The sequence below is a fragment of the Choloepus didactylus genome, chromosome 4 (assembly GCF_015220235.1).
Source record: "Choloepus didactylus isolate mChoDid1 chromosome 4, mChoDid1.pri, whole genome shotgun sequence".
Classification (NCBI taxonomy): Eukaryota; Metazoa; Chordata; class Mammalia; order Pilosa; family Megalonychidae; genus Choloepus; species Choloepus didactylus.
Genome location: NC_051310.1, coordinates 34,360,997 through 34,381,082, shown reverse-complemented (window position 1 = coordinate 34,381,082; position 20,086 = coordinate 34,360,997). Strand labels below are relative to the sequence as shown.

General features: G+C 38.5%; 1 protein-coding gene across 13 annotated transcripts in view; it reads left to right on the top strand.

Moving 5' to 3' along the window:
* The first annotated feature begins 45 nt into the window (after positions 1-45).
* Positions 46-20,086, top strand: part of TTLL5 (tubulin tyrosine ligase like 5) — a 362,097-nt gene continuing 342,056 nt past the window's right edge. For 5 of the 13 annotated variants that reach the window (XM_037832244.1, XM_037832253.1, XM_037832249.1 and 2 more), the window contains exons 1-3: positions 46-292; positions 1,583-1,751; positions 6,895-7,001. In XM_037832244.1, the coding sequence (XP_037688172.1) occupies positions 1,678-1,751; positions 6,895-7,001 (181 nt within the window). In that variant the 5' untranslated portion in view covers positions 46-292; positions 1,583-1,677. Of the gene's footprint in view, positions 293-315; positions 469-1,582; positions 1,752-6,894; positions 7,002-20,086 lie in introns of those variants that run through there. The other 8 variants (XM_037832245.1, XM_037832242.1, XM_037832243.1 and 5 more) reach the window with 3 other exon arrangements.

Sequence of the window (20,086 nt, the reverse complement as noted above, 5' to 3'; positions counted from 1 at the left end):
GAGAGAAAAAGAAAAAAAGAGCCAAACTCTCTCCTGCGCCTTGGGGACAGCGCTCTACCCCACGCTGCCCGACGGTGACGACATCCATCCGCGACCAAAGCCGAGTGTTTCCGGCGCCGAGTGGTGGGCGCCTGCGCAGTGGCTCCGAGCGGGCGGTTGCTTGTTGGTTGTTGTAGTAACGGGGGAAGCAGCCGGCGGCGGCGGCGGTGAGCCCGGCAGGGGAGGGAAGAGGGAGGTAGGCGCAGAGCGCGGTCCCTGCCTGCCCGCCCCGAGCCATGGGAAGATGAGAAAGGTAAACGCTTGCGCCGGCGCGCTCACCTTCCCGCGTCTGGGCTGGCATTGTCCACTGCACTTCCCTCATAGAGCCCGGGAGCATCTGCTGGCTTCCTGGCGCCAGGCTGAAGCGCTGCCGCGGAGTTGCCCCTTCTCTCCCGTAGGGAAGTACACGCAGATCTTCCTGGGATTGGGGTGAGCCGAGGGTGGGGCTGAGGGGCTGATCCCTTTAGGGCGAGGACGGTCTTTGGGAGGGTGTCCTTAATCTTCTTCAGGTCGGCCTCTCTTTCCGCCGTGCAGGCAGCGGAGGAAAGGATGACATCCTTTCCTTGCTTTGAGGTTTCGTTTGTTTTAACTTTAGGGACTTACCAACATTTTAGGCAAGATCAGGGAATCTCGTGGTGTATCTCTGCAGAGCGCCTTTTGAGGTTGTTAGCTCCTTCCACTGAAGATCTGTAGGGATCATCATAGGAGTCGTTGTTTTTTGTCCTTTGTACAATCTTATCTAATTTATGAACGCATAGGAAAAATGTTTGGAAAGATAGACATCAAGCGGTTATCCCTGAGTAATGGGATTATGGTCATTTAAACGTTTTCATTTTCTTTGTAATTTCTGTTCTCTTCTCCATCTCTACAAACACTACGAACATGGAGGACTCTTTGCTTATGGAAAAATATTTTAGGTTAAAAATGAAATGTTGGAATATACCAATTTTAATGTCTATCTGAGACTCAGACCAAAGTTCGTGATTTTTGGTAAAGGAGAATAATTTTGAAGAGTGTTAGGAAGTGCAGTGTTATTTTCCCCAGCTGTTTATATGACCCTTGATTCAGGAGAATATATTGATCTTTTGGTTCAGTTGTTGAATTTGTTTACTGGGGACATATGGGCATTTTGCCGGCGTGCTTTTCATAGAGTCTAAAGAAATAGTTGCAAGGGTCTTAAACTTAGAGTTTTTATTTTTACTTTTAATTCAGGTCAGGTTTTTGAAGCAGGTAGCTTATGTTTTAGGCAATCAAACTTAAAAGTTAAGTGAGTTTGTTTTGTTGGTGCATATTAGATTTAGTATATAAAAAAAGAATGAGAAACTCAAGCTTAATAGTGGCTCTTCAAATACATAGAGTACAGACAGTATGTTTGAAAACATCTTGAGGCACTGTGACAGAAGGTAAACTTCTAGAGGTTTGGTACTGTATAGGTATATATATATTTATTTTCATTAATTGTAAGATAGCAATAATCATTAATCAATCATAATCAATAAATAGACAACTGCATTTTGTTGGAGGTCAATTGACTTTCTTTCAGGAATCTGTGCCACCCAAATTGTTTGATCCTGTGAATCTGCAAGGAAAGGTCTCTGAGGCCCCCTTCTACTGACTGCATGACAAACCCTAAAGGAAATGCCAGTCGTGATGGCCCGGGACCTGGAGGAAACAGCATCATCCTCAGAGGATGAGGAGGTGGTAAGCCAAGAGTAAGTAATAAGCCTACTTTTGACTCTGTTTGTCTTTAAGTAGATGGGAAATTGTTCTCTTTTTCTCAAATATTCTTTTACTCAGTATTCTTCCTATTTTATTGACAGACTCTGGTTTTAGTTTCTGACTGATCTAATTCAAGATCAGCCATCAGAAATGAGATAAGGCTCTGTTTCTGGGCTCATGAGTGAATGTCAGCTCTGGATATTGTAAAATGCAGGTAATTGATGGTGAACTCATGATCAGAGCTCCCAAAGTAGATTTTGGAAGTTTTAGATACTGAAGAAAAGTTGGTCTCCAAACTGTTATTGGTTATTTTATGTTAATTTTCTCAAAAGCCTTTACAGTGCTTGAATGCATGGTGATATAGAGGGGTCAGGGTAACTTGGGGCAGGACTTTGGAATCCTGTAGTCTGTGTGTGCTGTGTCTTCTAAACCTCATTGCTTTCCCAAGGTCTTTTACTTAAGAGTTAAGTTTCTTGATTGCTGGAGCCTCATGAAAAAATGAGGGTCAGTGATAAGAGCAGCTGCTATAGATTGTAAGGGCATTGGACACTGTGTCTCATTTACTCTGAAGATGTTATTATTCCCACTTTACTAAATTTGCAGATATCAAAAAACTGCTTAGGGGTGCATGGAGAGTAAGCAGTAGACTGAAATTCAGACCTACTTTGCCTAGATTTTGAAGCACTTTGCTGTTTGCTTCCCTTAACGTTATTACTTGACACAGAGGAGAAATAGAAAGTCTCTAGTAAAGTTAAGATTGGTTTTTAAGATTCTCTGTGCATCCTTTTGGGTATGTGTGTGCTGTGTAACCTGAAAAATGGGGAGAATAATTCCCAGGCTATTTTGCAGGAGTTAGTTAGGATCAAATGGAATAATGTGTGTGAAATTACTTTGTAAATTATCAAGTGCCAAATAAATGTAAGGCATTATTGAATTTAAGGTGGGCTTTTTATTATAATATAGGAGATCACTTATTTAGTATAATTTGAAAAACATGAAGTATTTTTTAATTAGTAAAAAATTAATGGGAAGGGCCTCTCAGTAGAAAATAATAGAGATTCGACACTGTATTTGGGTCATTCTTGTTCAGGATAATTAAGTGGATAATTCCCTCTGGTCATTTTGCCTTCTTGGTACTTTTTTCTTTCTGTATGCTGCCTCTTATCTGTTTCACAAAATTTTAAACTGCTGCTGCAAGCATGAGTCTTTCCATTTTCAAGATCATTCTTTTACTCCATGAGCATCTCTCTTATTAGTGCACTTAGAGGTTGAGCCAGACAAGCATTAGGTTGAACCGTATGAAATTGCCATTTTGATGGATCAGGAGCAGTCAAATATTGGCACTTTCAAATAGTTCAACATAATGTTAGAGTAGGTACTCAGTAACTGACTTTTTTAGTTAACTGATTGTTAAGTGATTAACTAACTGGATGAATTATAATGGCTTTATGCTTTAGATCACCTGAGATCAGGAGTTCTAAACCTTTTTATGCCATGGATCCCTTATCAGAATAATGTTTAAGTGTTTAATAGAAAATATATATCATTAGAAGGAATAATAATTACATTGGAATTCAATTATCAAAATATTAAAAAACACATTTGTGATACAGTAATATGGGCTTTTGAAAATTAATACATTAAATAACAAGATCATTTAAAATATGGGAAAGTCAGTTTCATTTTTGAAAGACAACAGCATCAAGCTATTTTTGCTTAGTTTGAATAAGAGCATTAAACTGTGGAGTGAGTTTTTCATTAACAATTATAGGTGAGGAATACTGGGAAGCACATAGATACCTGAGGCACCAGTGTGAGATGTCTCTAGTTGAAGGCTGAATGATTATCAGGGGACAGTTGCCTCATAGTTGTCCAGCCTTATCACACAAGCATCTAGACATAAAGATTGTGATCACATGTGATCTAGTGGCCAGTCTAAGAACTACATACCTTAGAGGTAGTGATAAACGTAAATGATGTTTTGAGATATCTGTGACAACTATGAACATGCTATAAAATGTGTCATTTCAGATAGAGGCAAAGGAACATGTAATGCTAATACTACTGTGGTCTGTTGCCTGCATTCATAATTGAGAAATGTTAAATTTCTTGTAGAAGTTAGTGAAAGTAAAGGTGTAATATGCCCCCCAACCCCCAAATTCATGGACCTTTTGCTCATCTTCCTTTAAGACGCCTACTATTGATTTCTGACTGTTAATCTTGTTATAATATAATAGCTCATGTCTTGTCTCTCAGAACCTTAGAGGTTAGAAGGCCTTAGGTCTTCTGAGGATGGTGATTTGATCTGAAGAGGTATATCTTTGAACTTCTATTAGTTCTACTCAGAATCTAGGCTGTATTAAGGTATCAGTGCTTCACAGTCTTGGACTAGGTCTAGAAATTGTCCAGGCAGTCCTTGTTTTGCATGGCATTATTTCAAATAGTAAAGGTAAAGGGACCATTTTTGTCTGTTTTGTTTGGGGGATCCCAAATATACATTTATATATAGAGGTGGGAACTCATATAAGAATTTGATATAAGCTTTCTTTAGTCACTGAAAAAATAGTAACTTTAATTTCTATCATAAAAACTAGCTTTATGTCAGTGAAGAGGCTCATCCACAAATGGTTATACAGTGAGTGAATCTGTGGGTGGGAGGAACTGGGGAAGGCTCTAGTGAGGTGGTGAGACGAGCTGGGCCTTGACTTGTACGTTAAATAAATAGAAGTGGGGAAGACGCTTCTGGTAGGGGAAGTGGAATTGATTAAGGCAAAGAAACAGGAATCTAAAAGATGCTTTACCTCTTCTTTGAATTATGTGGGCCAGTTCCCAGGAGTCAATCATTTTACGTTCCTCATGAAATTGCTTCTTAAAATCTGAAATGTTCCTGGGCTTTCAATAAAATGTACTATAAAACTGGTCTACTTCAGTAATCATTCATATCCTTATTCTGCCTAAAAAAGTAGGTTTCTTAATATATACCAGCTTCTGGTGTGAATGAAAATTTAAAGTCCCAATTTTCAAGTTTCCCAATCATTTTGAATCTTTTCCCTTTAGCACCATGGTGTGGGAGCATATTTATAATGACAGTTTAACATCTGCTTCAAGTGTTTTTTAATTGGCCTTACTGAATCATTTGTCAACTTCCTTTCTTACCTTCCCCATAGTTGTAAGTGAATAGATTTTTCTGTCAGAGATTTGACTTCCCATAGATAATATAGTTAGTGCCTTGACTGTTTTCAGTCCTGTATCTGTGTACTGGGTTCCTGACTCTTGTCAGGCATTTTAAATTTGTGGCAGTAATCCATTGTTTTAAGGGCTGTGGTACAGTGTTGCCAGTTTGTAGCTAGTGTTAGAATGACAAGGAACTGGATGGTTTCCAAAATTTGTGTCCCTTTGTAGTTTAGACTGCCTACTTTTCTCTTTCCTTTGATTTAGAAATATGGTGGAAGAATTACAGCTAGAAGAGATTCTAGGAATCATCTTGCCCAATGCACCTATTTTACAGGTGTTTAAGATAAAAAAGCAAGCAAACCACTAAAACTTCTTGCTAAAAATGTACACTCTATAAATACTGTTTCTCACATATGGGCACTGTCACTCAAGTCAAGATACAAGAACAGTAAGCATCCATATTCCATTTCTAGAAGGCAGGAAATGAATAAGGAGTGGTGGCCACATTGCTTTCATCACTAGAAGGCTGTTGGTAGCTCATCCCAAGTCTAAAGGCTGCCTTACTTCTGAGATGGTAACCAGGCAGCCAGTGTATTCAAAGTGTAGATCTTTTGTAACTTGGGTTGGAGGGTCCACCTTAGCCCCAAGATTTATGGTATGGCCTTTGTTAATGGGTGTGGTCACATGAGTTTTTAAGAGCAATGTGAGTCTTGGCTAAGTGGGTCTTAACTCCATTTAAGGAATTGGTTAATTTAAGTTCCCAAAGGGTTGAATTCAAGATGTTCAGTATACAGAACATCACTGAAATGTGATTACGGAGGTGAAGTGTAGAAAGAGCACAAGCACTTAGATTCAAATCCCAGTTCCCTTACCTAACTAGCTGTTTGACTTTGGGCAAGTTATTTAACCTCTCTGAGATTCCGATTCTTCTACTTATGGTGTCAAAAGAATTATGTAAGATAACATGTGAAAGCTCTTAGTTTAATTCCTGGCACATAGTAGGGGCTGGGCTCACTTAATTTTCTTTCCCTTCCTAATTCCTTCTCTGAGGATGTTGAAGATTTTCCTCATCTGTGAGTAAATATTCATCTTTGTCTTAAGATTGACAAATGGATTTCATGAGAACAGGGTAAGAGAATAAAGTCAGAGGCCCCTTTCTGCTCTATGGTTTTATATTAAAAATGTACACTGTTCCATTTTTATTAGTGTAGACTTTCTTTAAGATATATGATTTTAATTGTGGTACTTGTATTAATTTTGGGTTCCTAGCCCAGAATCTTAGGATGGGTCATCAAATTGGCTTGAAAAGCAACTGCAGGGTGTGAAGGGGGTATTTAAATTATTGTGACTATGTCAGTTAGGATTCTTTATGTGTGCAAGGGACCAAAACATAACTCGAATTGTCCTAAATAATAAAGGGAATTTATTAATTCTAATATTTAGACAGGGCTTGATTCTGCAACTCAAGAGTTTGCCACCAGGATCTCATTTCTCTTCATCTTTCAGTCAGACTCCCACTGACTTCATCTACCAACAGCTTTAGCCTCTACCTTCAAGGTCACAAAATGGCCACTGCAGTTCCAGACCTTCAGTTTAACGTTGCATCATCCAGGGGAAAAGAAGCCACCTCCTGTAGCTGCTACAGAGAAGAAAGGAAGCATTGCTTTTGCAGAGGCCTCAAAAGCAGTCTCCTTATACTCATTAGCTCCAGTTGGGTTTTGTTCCCATCCCTGAACTAATCACTATGACTGGGTAATGGAATGACCTGATTGCTAAAGCCAGTCAAGGCCTGACCCTGGAGTAGGGCTAAGAACAGGAAATGAATGGTTTGCCACAGGACATTTGGGGTTCTCATTCCATAGGCAGGAGAGCGGTGCTAAGCAGCAAACCACAGAGTGCTGCTCTAATAGTCAATTCAGATTTTGAGCTGTTAATTAATGAAGCCTTGTGCTATGGTTGTAGGGATCATCCGTGTATTATGTGGACTGGAGGCTGCAGGAGAATTCCGGTTTTGGTGTTCCATGCTGAGGCTATTCTGACAAAGGACAACAATATTCGAGTAATTGGAGGTGGGTATGACCTCCCCCACAGAGGGCTGGGTTGAGCACGGCCCTGACAACCTTTTCTTGCAGAAACTGATATTACTTGTAGATAGGAAAAGGGCTGTGGCAACGAGAAAAATCTGTTGACCTGTTGTACTCAAAAGAATGGTTTATAATTTAAATTGCTTGCCCCATATGTTTTTCCTCTTTGATTTTTTCCTTAGAATTATGTGTATACATGGGTTAATTTATTATTTTTTTTATTGTGGTAGAATATAACATAAAATTTACCATTTTAACCACTTTAAAGTATACAATTCATTGGCATTTAGTACATTTACAATGTTGTGCAGTCATCGCCACTATCTAGTTCCAGAACATTTTCATCACCCCAGAAGGTAACCCTGTACCTAGTGTCTTAGTTTGCCAGTCTGCTGTGACAAATACCACACAGTGGGTTGGCTTAAACAAGCATTTATTTTCTCATGGTTTTGGAGGCTACAAGTTCAAAGTCAAGGCATTGACAAGACCATGCTTTCTCTCCAAAGTCTGTAGCATTTTGGTCTGGCTTGCTGCAATCCTTGGGGTTCCTTGGCTTTCATCTTTGTCTCCTGTCACATGATGATGTCCTTGATCTCCTGTGTTTCTCTGACTCCTTGCTTTTTATAAGACCTCCAGTAATACAGATTAACACCTGATTCAGTTGGGGCACACTTTAACTAAAATAACATCTTCAAAAGGTCCTATTTATAATGAGGTCACACCCACAGGAAAGTGGATTAAGATTAACAACATGTCTTTTTTGAGGTACGTAATTCGATCTACCACATCCATCAAGCTCTTGCCCCCATCCCCTTCTCTGCAATCCCTGGCAACTACTTCTCTGCTTTCTGTCTCTGAATTTGCCTGTTCTGGGGATTCATATAAATGGAATTATACAGTATGTGACCTTTTGTGTCTGGCTTCCTTCTCTCAGCATAAGGTTTACAAGGTTTGTCCATATTATGGTATGTATCAATAGTTCATTCATTTTTTTTTTTTTCAACTTGATGTTTATTAGGGTAACATCTAGGAAAGATTAAAGAGGGAGGATGTAGGATTGGACAGGGAAAACCTTAAGATGTAATGTAGATCTGACACCTTTTCTGAAATTATGATAGCCACAACCTGCTGACCACTGTTAAGGGCCCTCTTCAGATGTCAAAATGATTGTCCAAATGGAGGAGGTGGGGGCAATAGGTGAGGTCCAAGGGGCCCAGAGGGTGGAGGAGGTGGCCCATATCTCAGCATTGATGATGAAAAGGTCTCCCATGGTGTGGTGCATGAAGGGTGATCCTGGGAAAGGAGGGGGCCCTCTTGCACCCATGTTAACCTTGCCCTCCTCCTCTCTTCAGCAGGGAATGAGCCTCTGAGGTGCTCTGCCTCACGCTGCTGCACTAGATCTTGGATCTCTTGGTGGAGGGTTCTCTGTGTCTGATCTTCCTGGCATTGGTGTCTTAATGCTGCATCCTCTGGTAGCTTCTTATTTTGGATTATTTCCACTCTGTGTTTCAAGTAGGCAGCTTCCCTGGTCTGCTCAACCATTGCTCTCTCTAAAGCATAAGCTCTGAGCCAGTTGTCATTAGCTTTCTTTTCATGAAGAGCAATCATGAAGATCGACTGTCTAAATGAATGCTCTGCCTGCTGCAGATTTTGTTCCATTTCTTCAGTCCCTTGCTTATAGTTCTTGACTTCCTCTACAGCCATATTGGCTTTTTCCTGTGCAGCTGACAGCCACATCTGACTTTCCTGCTATCCATGCATTGTCAGTTCTAGCTTTTCTTCTGTGGCCATCCTTCCATACTCATGGATTTTGTCAGGAATCTCTACTTTCAGCCTTAGTGTTTTGCATTCTACTTGTTTTGCAGCTTTCGCAGACCTTAAAAAAAGCAATCATCTTCCAATTTCTTTTTATATTCTTTCAGCTTACATTTAGTGGACTTTGAGGCTCTCAGCTGAAATTTTAATTGTTTCAGATCATCCTCAACTGCTGATATGGCAGTTTTTGCCCAGGAGACATCCATCATCTGTGTCACTTGATTTTCATCTTCCTGTTGGCAGGTCACCTGCCAGTTTCTATCCATATCTGTTTGTTTGTCCTGAGACACATTATAGGAGACCCATTTCAATGGGAAAATGCATTCAGACAGAGCAACAAGGTTATTATCTTTCTCAGAGCTCCTTCCAAATCTTCCTGTGTTTTCTAAGACTGATTTGTTCTTGGAGGTCAGAGTGCATTTTTCAATTTCCTGCTGCATCCGATCCTCCTCGGTCTTTAGCCGAGCATTGCTCTTCTATACTCTCTCATTTCTGACCAGCTGCATGAAGGGCAGTTTTGACCTTGGATATTTCTGAGACACTCATCAAAATAAAGCATTTCGAGTTTGCTATGATTTTTTCTTCTTCAAATATCAAATTCTAATAGTTTACATTCTAGGTTTCTCATTGTTCAGGGTAGCTTGTATAAGCTCCAGGATGTCACTCAGCATTTCATTCCTCCTATCAAGGGTTTGTTTACTTCATTAGATAGAATATTATTGTGCCTCTTTGTTTCTTGTTTACATTTCTTTAATTCATTGATTTTCTGTTCCCAGTTGGATATTTTCTTTAGAAGTTTGGTGTTTTCCTACATGCAATTCTTTGTCTTCAACAAAGTTTGCTGTAAACTGACTTGATATATCTGAGGCTTTATGGCAGGGACAGAGCTTCAGCTGAAAATGGCAAATGAGGCAATTCCCAAATAGGCAGCAAAAATGATAGGCTTCCAAGGAATTCCATAAAAATCAGGACCAGGATAAAAATTGTCAGGCAGGATATCAACCAAATTGAATGCATTGAATGGGAAACATTGGTCTTCTTTTATTTGTGAATTACATGAATTAAATCCTTTCTAAAAATTCTGAAAATATACTCAATACTCGTGGTTGGGTGACTGGGAGACCTGAGCAGGAGGAGCCAGAAGAGCTTCCAGTGTGCCTCAATGTCCTGGTTCCCTGGGAGTGCCAGGGAGGAGGGGGTGGTGGGGTTTGTGATGGAGTTGGAGCTGGGATTCGGGGTGGGAGCAGGGATGTAGACATGGTTCAGGATATGGGAATGTGTGAAAGTGAGGGGACAGAGGGGCTTGGGTTCCTAGGAGGAGGAACGGGTGGGGATGGGGGTAAGGGGGGATGGTCAAGGGAAAGGGGATACATTCCTTTTTATGGCTGAATAATATTCCATTGTACGGATATACAGTATTTTGTTTATCCTTCATCTGTTGATGGACATTTGGGTTATTCCCCTTTTTGCTATTGTGATAAGTGCTGCTATGAATATTGGTGTACAAATTTTTGTTTGAACACCTGTTTTCAGTTGTTTTGGGTATATACCTAGGAATGGAATTACTGATAACTCTATGTTTAATTTATTGAGGAACCATCAAACTGTTTTCCACAGTGGCTGCCCCATTTTATATTCTTACGAACTATGTTCAAGGGTTCCTTTTCTCCACCCGTTTTCTTTCTTTCTTCCTTCCTTCCTTCTTTCTTTCTTTCTTTCTTTCTTTCTTTCAAATTTAGCTGTATCTAGTGGTATTAAGAGGTATCTCATTGTGATTTGATTTACATTTCTCTAATGACTAAAGATATTGAGCATCTTTTCATGCGCTTGTTGATCATTTGTGTATCTTCTGTAGAGAAATACCTATTAAAGTTCTTTGCCATTTTAAGATTGAGTTCTGTTTTTTGTTGTTGTTGTGTTGTAAACTTTCTTTATATATTTTGGATGCTAGACCCTTATCAGATATATGATACGCAAATATTTTCTACCATTCTGCAAGTTGTCTTTTCACTCTCTTGATAGTGCCCTTTGACATAAAAATTTTTAATTTAGAAGTTCAGTTATCTATTTTTCTTGTATCGCTTATACTTTTGGTGTCTTATCAAAGTAACCATTGCCAAATTCAAGACATGAAGATTTACCCCTATGTTCTCTTGTAAGAGTTTTATACCTTTAGCTCTTAACATTTAATTCTTTGTGTCCATTTTGATTTAATTTTTAAATGTGGTGTGAGTTAAGAGTCCAACTTCATTCTTTAGCTTGTGGGTATCCACTTGTCCCAGCAGCATTTGTTGAAAAGACTTTTCTTTCTGCATTGAGTGGTCTTGGCACTCTTGTGGAAAATCAATTTACCACAGATGTTTGGTTTTTTTCCTGGATTCTCAAATCCATTCCATTGGTCTATATGTTTATCTTTATACCAGTTCCACACCAGTACCACACTGTTTTGATTACTGTTTTAGTTTGCTAAAGCTGATGAAATGCAATATACCAGAAATGGGTTGGCTTTTACAGTGGGGATTTATTACAAGCTTACAGTTCTGAGGCTGTGAAAAGGTCCAAATCATGGCATCATCAGATGATACCTGGACTCCTCTGTTGGATGGAAAGGCACATAGGGTATCTGCTGGTCTCTCCCTTCTCTTCTGGGTTTCGTTGCTTACACCTTCTGGCTTCAGTGGTTTCCTGTTTTCTGTGGCTTTCTCTCTCAGGTTCTGTGTGTGTCCTTCTGTCTCAGTATCTCTTTTCTTTGTATTTCATGCTTTTACAAAGGGCTCCAGTAAGAGGATTCAGACCCTCCTGCAGCATGCCTCAACTGAAATAAACTAATCAAAAGGTCCCACCCACAATAGGTCTATACCCACAGGAATGGATTAGCTTTAAGAACATGATCTTTTCTGGGGTCTGTAAAACCTCCAAGCCATCTCAGTTAATTGTAGCTTTATAGTAAGATTTGAAATTGTAAAGTGTGAGTTCTCCAATTCTGTTCTTTTTCAAGATTGTTTTGTATTTGAGGCCCTTGCAATGGCCATATGAATTTGAGGATTGGCTTTTCCATTTCTGCAAAAACATATGGTGATTTTGATAGTAATTGCCTTATATCTGTAGATCACTCTGGGTAGTATTGCTATTTTCGCAATATTAAGTCTTCCAATCTGTGAACACAGTATGTCTTCCCATTTGTGTAGGTCTTCTTTAATTTCTTTCAGTAATGTCTTGTAGTTTTCACTTAAGTCTTGCATCTCCTTGGTTAAATTTATTCCTAAGTATTTTTATTCTTTTTATTGCTATTGTGAATGGTATTGTTTTCTTAATTTCCCTTTCAGATTTTTCATTGCTATTTTGTAGAATTACAGCTGATTTTGTGTGTTGGTCTTGTGTCCTGCAACTTCACTGAGTTTGGTTATTAGCTCTAATATATTCTTATATTTTGTGGACTCTTTAGGATTTTCTATTTATAGGATCACATTGTCTGGGAATAAAGATAGTCTTACCTTTTTTTTCCAATTTGGTTTCCTTTTATTTCTTTTTTCTTGCCTGTTTGTTCTGGCTAGAACTGCAGTACAAGTTTGAATAGAAGTAGTGAAAGTAGGCATACTTGTTTTGTTCCTGATCTTCAGGGGAAAAGCTTTTTAGTTTTTCACCATTATGGTATTAGCTGTGGTTTTTTTTAAATGCACTTTATATATTAAGAAGTTCCCTTCTATTCCTAGTTTGTTGGGCATTTTTATCAAGAGAAGGTTTTAGATTTTGTCAAATGTTTTTCTCTGTGTGTGTCAATTGAGATGTTCTTGTGGTATTTTTTCCTTTATTTTATTAATATAGTGTATTACTTGATTAATTTTTAACTCACCCTTGTATTGAACCACCCTGGCATTCTTGGGATAAATCCCACTTTGTATGTGTATAATCCTTTTAATATGCTACTGGATTTGGGTTGCTAGTATTTCATCAGGGATTTTTGTATATTCATATTCATGAGGAATATTGGCCTAGGTTTTATTGTGATGTCTTTGTCTGGCTTTGGTATCAAGGTAATGCTGGAAGTGTCTCTTCTTCAATTTTTTAGAGGGGTTTGAGAAGGATTGGTATTAATTCTTCTTTAAGTGTTTGGTAGAATTCACCAGGGAAGCCATCTGTTTTGGGGTTTCTTTGTTGGGAGGGTTTGGATTACTGATTCAAATCTCTGTGCTTGTTACAGGTCTATTCTGATTTTCTGTTTCTTCTTGAGTTAATTTGCCAGTTTGTGGGCTTCTAGGAATTTTCCATTTCATTTTTCTAATTTGTTAGTGAACAATTGTTCATAGTATTCTCTTAAAATTCTTTTCATGTCTGCAAGGTTGATAGTGATATCCCCACTCATTTCTGATTTTAGTAATTTGAGTCTTTTCTCTTTTTTTCTGAGATTTGCTCAAGGTTTGTCAATTTTGTTGATGTTTTCAAAGAATCAACTTTTGGTTTTGTTAATTCTCTCTGTTGTTTTTCTGTTCTCTATTTCATTTATTTCTGTTCTTTGATTTTAAACAGTGCTCTGAATCCTGGGGTTAAATGGGAGTGTTAGAACAACAGTGGGTTCTCAGTCATTGGCTAAATTCCAGCTTTGGCATTTACAAGCTGTTAGTACTTAGGCAAGTCACCTCAACTTTCTTAACCAGTTTCCTTATCAATAAGACAGAGATAATATCTACCTTGCAGACATAGTGAGGATTAAATGAAATCATTTAATGCCTGGCACATAGTAGACAATCAGAACTTTGCTGCTTACTGTTCTTTTTGCATAGGATCTGCTCAGCTTTGGGATGGCTTTAAGGTCTGCTATTGCCCCATAATAAGCCAGTTCAGCAGACAGTGAACACCTGCTTCTGGAATTTGAATCCTTTTCCTTCCCAAGGGTGGGTGCATTCTAATCTCAGCAAGTTGCTAAGTTACCACTTAGAGACATGACAGTTCTCTGAAGCCCGAGTAACTGAAGATTTGCTGCCATTTGCTGAGAAACTCCCTTTTAATATTAATAATGTCAAAGGTGGGTAAAAACAATAGAAGTAAATCACCCCCCCTTCCCCCTCCCCCATAGCATACTTCTTTTGGTATGCTCTTTACATGAATGAATTTATCGCATGGCAATAGGTGGACCCTACTTTTTTAAGAATACTTGTTTGAAAATAATGTCACATTATTCAAGCAATCCTTATTTTCTAGAACCTATAAATCATTGTTTTCTATCCCTACATGTTCCTGTGATGTAAGAAAAAAACCACTAAACATTTTTTTTCTTAAACTCTCCATTTGAATTTTCTGTTATCATTCCTTACTCCTTGAGGTTTAATACTTTTCTTGACCTTCCTTTAAGAAAAGAACAATTTGAGTAGTTGCTTAATCAGTTTTCTGAATTGTTAAATGCTCCCAATCTGTAATTTTTCCCCCTCTCTCAAACAGCTGGCATAGATCTGCTCAGATCATAATCCTTTAAATGTCTTTAAGGAGTATATGCTTTAGTTATCTTCTGTTGATCTCATAGTGTTAGATGCCAGTGTTGGGTTTTTTTTTTTTCTATCAAATTTTTTGTTAAATTCACTATTAACATTTTTGGTACAATATGAATTCTTATGCTTTACTTACAAAATATTCCAGGACTTCCTCACTATTACCATGTTTTTTTCAAAGTTGTATATACCTTAAACTTATGTAAATTGGGTTATATTTTAGAGGTAACAAAAGTATTTTCAATTTAAAGTCATCTTTTCCTAGAATGAAGCATCTTTTTGTAACTTGCCTATGAATGTATTGGTTTCATAAGTTTGTATTTCTGTAGACTAGCACCGTCCAATAGAAATATAATGTAAGGCACATATGTAATTTTAAGTTTTCCAATAGCTTTATTTAAAGTAGAAAGAAACAGGTGAAATTAATTTTTAAAACATATTTTATTTAAACCAATCTATCCAAAATATTACCATTTCCACATTTGCTTAATATGAAAAATCATTAATAAAATATTTTCTATTTGGTGTATATTTTACACCTAAGAGGGCATCTCATTTTGGCACTAAAGCTTCATTGAACAAAGTCGATCAGTATTTAGATTGCATAGATTTTTATAGTTGAAAAAGTAGATTCATATACTCAAGTTGTTTCAAACAAGTTTCATAATTGAATTAAATCAGTTTTTAATTTAAACTAACAAGTGACGTAAAATTAAAAATTCAGTTTCTCAGTCACACTAGTTCCCACTTTAAGTGCTCAGTAGTCACATGTGGCTAGCGGGCTACCGTGTTAAGTAGTGCAGATATAGACTTAATTTTCTGAAAGTAAAAAAACTTCAATTTTATCTTTATTCTAGCTTCCCATGCTATTTGTGTTTGAGCCTCTTAGTGCTCTTCACTATTCCCTAGGTGATTACGTGCTGACAGGTTACCAGTCCCTTGTTTTCATTTGCTCTGTTACATGTCCCCAAAAGGGGAATGCAGAAAAGGGAGCATGGGATGATATACAACTTTCCAGGGGTCCTTGCACTTCAGGTTGCCTCCTGGGGCACATGTGAATGGTTGGAGGAGAGGAAGTTCTATGGTCTCACAGTAGAATTGATGTGATACTTATTTAGGGGCAGTTCGATAGTAGTCAAGATGGACCATGCCCTGCTACTTATTTTTTTTTATGGAAGAAAACATGGGATAAAGTGGATTTTCTTGGGCAGTTATGTAGGTTCAGTTTGCAGCTGCAGTTCTCCAGACGACTCTTGCCATGGGAGAACAAGCCTAGGGTTGCCTAGGGTTGATTTTTGTATGAATTCCTCCAATTTTAAAAGGTTAGCAACTAATTCAATTTTATTTGTAAAGCACCATGACAGATGAACAAACCACGTCTGCAGGCTGGATTTGCCTTTAGGTCACCAGTACATAACCTCTGGCGTAAAATATACTGGACACAGGGATATTGAATATAGAACATGGATGTAAGTTAAAATCCCCACAGGTGACAGTTGTTGTATATCATCCCATGCTCCCTTTTTTGCATTCCCCTTTTGGGGACATGTTCCATATATCTGAGTTGGGTGCTAGTTAGGTGGTATGGACTAAAAGAAATTGGTCATTGCTTACTACTTATATACCATAAGAGTCAATTCTGCCACTGAGCTCCGTGATAATTAAATTTTATTTTTAGTTTAGGTGGAATAGGAGAAAGCATTAATAGCTTTTTAATTATATATTATTATAGAAAATGTATAATTTGCTATGTGTGTAGTATGTATTAAAAGCCATTTTACTATGTGTTTATTTTTTTACTATATAAAAACAATTTTTATTATGCCTCAAGAACTGTCCTAAAAGCTTACATGTATTGACTCATTTAACACTTATAGTTACCCTTTGAGGTAAGTACTGTTCTTATCAACCCCAGTTTACAAGCGAAGAAACTGATCATAGAGAAATTAAATAGCTTATTCAAGATTACCGTCATCAGGTGGACTCACTGCCCTCCCCTCTACGTGGGACCCGACTCCCAGGGTTGTAAATCTCCCTGGCAATGCAGAATATGACTCCTGGGGATGAATGTGGACCCGGCATCGTGGGACTGAGAGTATCTTCTTGACCAAAAGGGGGATGCAAAATGAGATGAAATAGTTTCAGTGGCTGAGAGATTTCAAATGGAGTCGAGAGGTCACTCTGGTGGACATTCTTATGCACTATATAGATAACACCTCTTAGGTTTTAATGTACTGGAATAGCTAGAAGTAAATACCTGAAACTACCAAACTCCAACCCAGCAGTCTGGACTCCTGAAGACAATTATATAATAATGTAGATTACAAGGGGTGACAGTGTGATTGTGAAGACCTTGTGGATCACACCCCCTTTATCTAGTGTATGGATGAATAGAAAAATGGGGATAAAAACTAAAGGACAAATGGGGTGGGATGAGGGGATGATTTGGGTGTTCTTTTTTCACTTTTTTATTCTTGTTCTGGTTCTTTCTGATGTAAGGAAAATGTCCAGAGATAGATTGTGGTGATGAATGCATAACTATGTTATCATACTGTGGACAGTGGATTGTATACCATGAATGATTGTATGGTGTGTGAATGTATTTCAATAAAACTGAATTTAATTAAAAAAAAAAAAAAGATTACTGTCATGAAGTGGGATAGCCAAGATTTGAGCTTTGGCAGTCCAGCTGTAGAGACATACTCTTTCTCTTATTATTCCCCCCCTTCCTCATTCCCCATGTAATCATTCTCTCTGTTTTCCACACCCCTTGTTGATGACCTTCCCCATGGCCTGGCTTGGAGAGGCAAGCTCTGCTGCACAGGCTTAGAATCGGGCGCAGCCCTGGTCTCTGGCAGCAGCAGCATAGCAGATGATGCTTGGGCTTTTGCAGGTGCAACAATGGAGGTGTTTGTAATTGCAGTTATCATAATGAAAAGACCTGATTTTCTTTAATTGTTCCAAACATTTTATTTAGAAAAGTTTTCAACCTTCAGACAACTTGAAAGAATAGTACAGCGAGCCCATGTATTTTCTTCCCCTGGATTCAGCAGTTAGTGACATTTTGACATATTTGCTTCTTTCTCTTTTTGAGCCATTTGAGAATTTGTTCAAATACTTCACTCCGAAATACTTAATTCAGCATATATCTCCTAAGGACAAAGGCATTCTCTGTATAACCATAGTACCGTGATCTCGAGAAATTTGTCATTGATAAAATACTGTTATTGAACATATAATCCCTATGCAGATTTCCCCACTTGTTCCAATTTTGTCCTTTATAACTGTTTTGGAACAGATTAAGTGTGTGATCCCCTCAGCCGTCTCAGCAGAAACAAAAATAGAGATGGGATTATCCGGGAAAGATCTGTGGAGGAGTCTTTGTCTGATGGAGTGAATCCTGACGACATATTCAGGTGCCCCATGTGGTTCTTGAGAATGTTATACTAACAAAAACACTACCAACTTAGACTGAAAGGGACAGAAAGAGGAAGAAATGAAAGAAGACTATTGTACCCCCCAAATTCTACCAATAATAAACAAGCTGATAAAACTACTCAGCTGCAAACCTGCACCACCTTTCATGAAAAATGAAGGATGACTCCAAGGGTAGAGCCACAAGCCCTGAAAATCACAGAGAATTCTTCTCAGGCCTTGAAACCTAATGGAGTTAACCCAGCTGGATTTTGAAATTACATGTGACCTATGGTCCCTTTTTCCTTCCATATTTTCCCCTTTTGAACCTGAATGTCAGTAACTGGTATTTTGCCTCAGAATGGCTCATACCCAGAGTCTCACTCATACCTGGTTCAGATGATGCTATTTGGGACTTTTGAACTGATCAGATTTAGATGAGATTTTGGACTTTGAGTTGATGGTGTGATAGATTGAGACTCTTGGGGATATTGTAACAGGATTAATGTATCTTGCACATGGAATGTACATGAATCTTTGGGGGGCAGAGGGCAGACTCTGGTAGGCAGAGTAATGGTCCCCCAAAGAAGTCCACATCCTAATCCCCAGAACATGTGAATATGTTGCTTTACATAGTAAGGGGGAAGTAAGGTTGCAGATGGAATCAAGGTTGTTTATCAGCTGATTTTTAGGGTAAGGAGATTATCTGGATTATCAAAGTGGGTCCAATATGATTACAAGGGTCCTTTAAAGTAGAAGAAGGAAGCAGAGAGGTCAGAGTGATGCAGTCTGAGAAGGACTAGACCCACCATTGGTGGCTTTGAAGATGGAGAAAGGGGACCACAAGCCTAGTAATGGGAGTGGCTTTTAGAAGCTGGAAAAGGGAAGGAAACAGATCCTAACCAGTGCCTACAGAAAGGCATGCAGCCCTTGCTGACACCTTGATTTTAGTTTGGTGAGCCTCGTGTTAGGTCTCCTACTTGCAGAACTGTAAGACAATAAATTTGTGTTGTTTTAGCTAATAAGTATGTGGTAATTTGTTACACCGGCAATAACTTCTCACTTCCTTAATGTTGTGAATTCATGAATTCTTTTCTTTTTATAAGTGTATTATCTATCTCTGTCGTTCCTCATTTTTTGTTTGTTCACTTGTCTCAAATTTGGCCATTGGGAGCCCCTGCAAGCTCCTTGTGACATGTCCTCAATCAGTTTTTGAACACTTCCTTCTATTTTGACATCTTGTGCTATTCCTCCCCAGCTTGGAATCAGCCATTCCCTAAGCAGTGCACTGTATTACTTCTTACATTATACTCTGCCCTGAAGTAAACACATGTGACTCTGCACTGTTTTTCTTACAACAGTATTCCAAAGACAACACAATAGTGATTGATCATTGGGAAAACCCTGTAATTGGGCTATAAAATTTCACCACAAGAATGAGAAGTACGGACCGTCTGGCCTTTCGTTCCAAATCCTCCTGCGTCTTGCTTTGCAAGGCATTCCTGCCAGGGCTTGGCGAGTAGCAGCAGGGATTTATGAATATCTTCACATAAATTCATTAAGAGTTTGTCTTCGACGGCAGAAGCTGAATATTATTCTAGGGGATTTTCATAAATTTCTGTACTATATTCACTCAGAAATTTTTCAGGATGCAGTTCTTTAACAAATTGTTCTGTCGACTTTTTAGCTAACTTTTTCAGTTTGTAGTGACAGATGGGAAAAGATTTGAATTTTCACAGACCAGGAGTAAATGTTAATCTTTAGGTATATACAGAAATCTCATTTGATTACAGACTTTCCTCTCAGAAATAGGCCACAAGCTCAAATGCTTGCTTACAGGGCCTTGGCAGGCAGTGTAAATGAGTGAAGCCGGCCGGGTGGGGACTGTGATGAGCTGGACAGTGAGGGCCTGTCTGGAAAGCAGCAGTTTTAGTTCTCCAGTTGACTTTTGCCATGGGAGAGAGAGCCTTGGGTTGCCAGGCTTTTGAAGAGAAGCCAGAAATCTAGATTTTTATATGAATTCCTCCAATTTTAAAAGGTTAGCAACTGATTCAATTTTATTTTTAAAGCATCATGAAGAATGAACAAACCATGCTTGTAGGCTGGATTTGGCCTTTAGGCCATCAGTTTATAAGCCTTGGTCTAAGATACACTGGAATCCAGCATTACTGTACACAGAGGGCTGTCTAGAGCAGGGGTTCTTAACCTTTTTGTTGCAATGAAGTCTGTGGGCCTCTTCTCAGAAAATGTTTTTAAGTGTTTAGAAAAAAATACATGTTATTACAAAGGAAACTAATTGTATTGAATTGTAGTTATCAAAATACAAAAAAAACATTTTGCATATGTGCTTTTTATGAA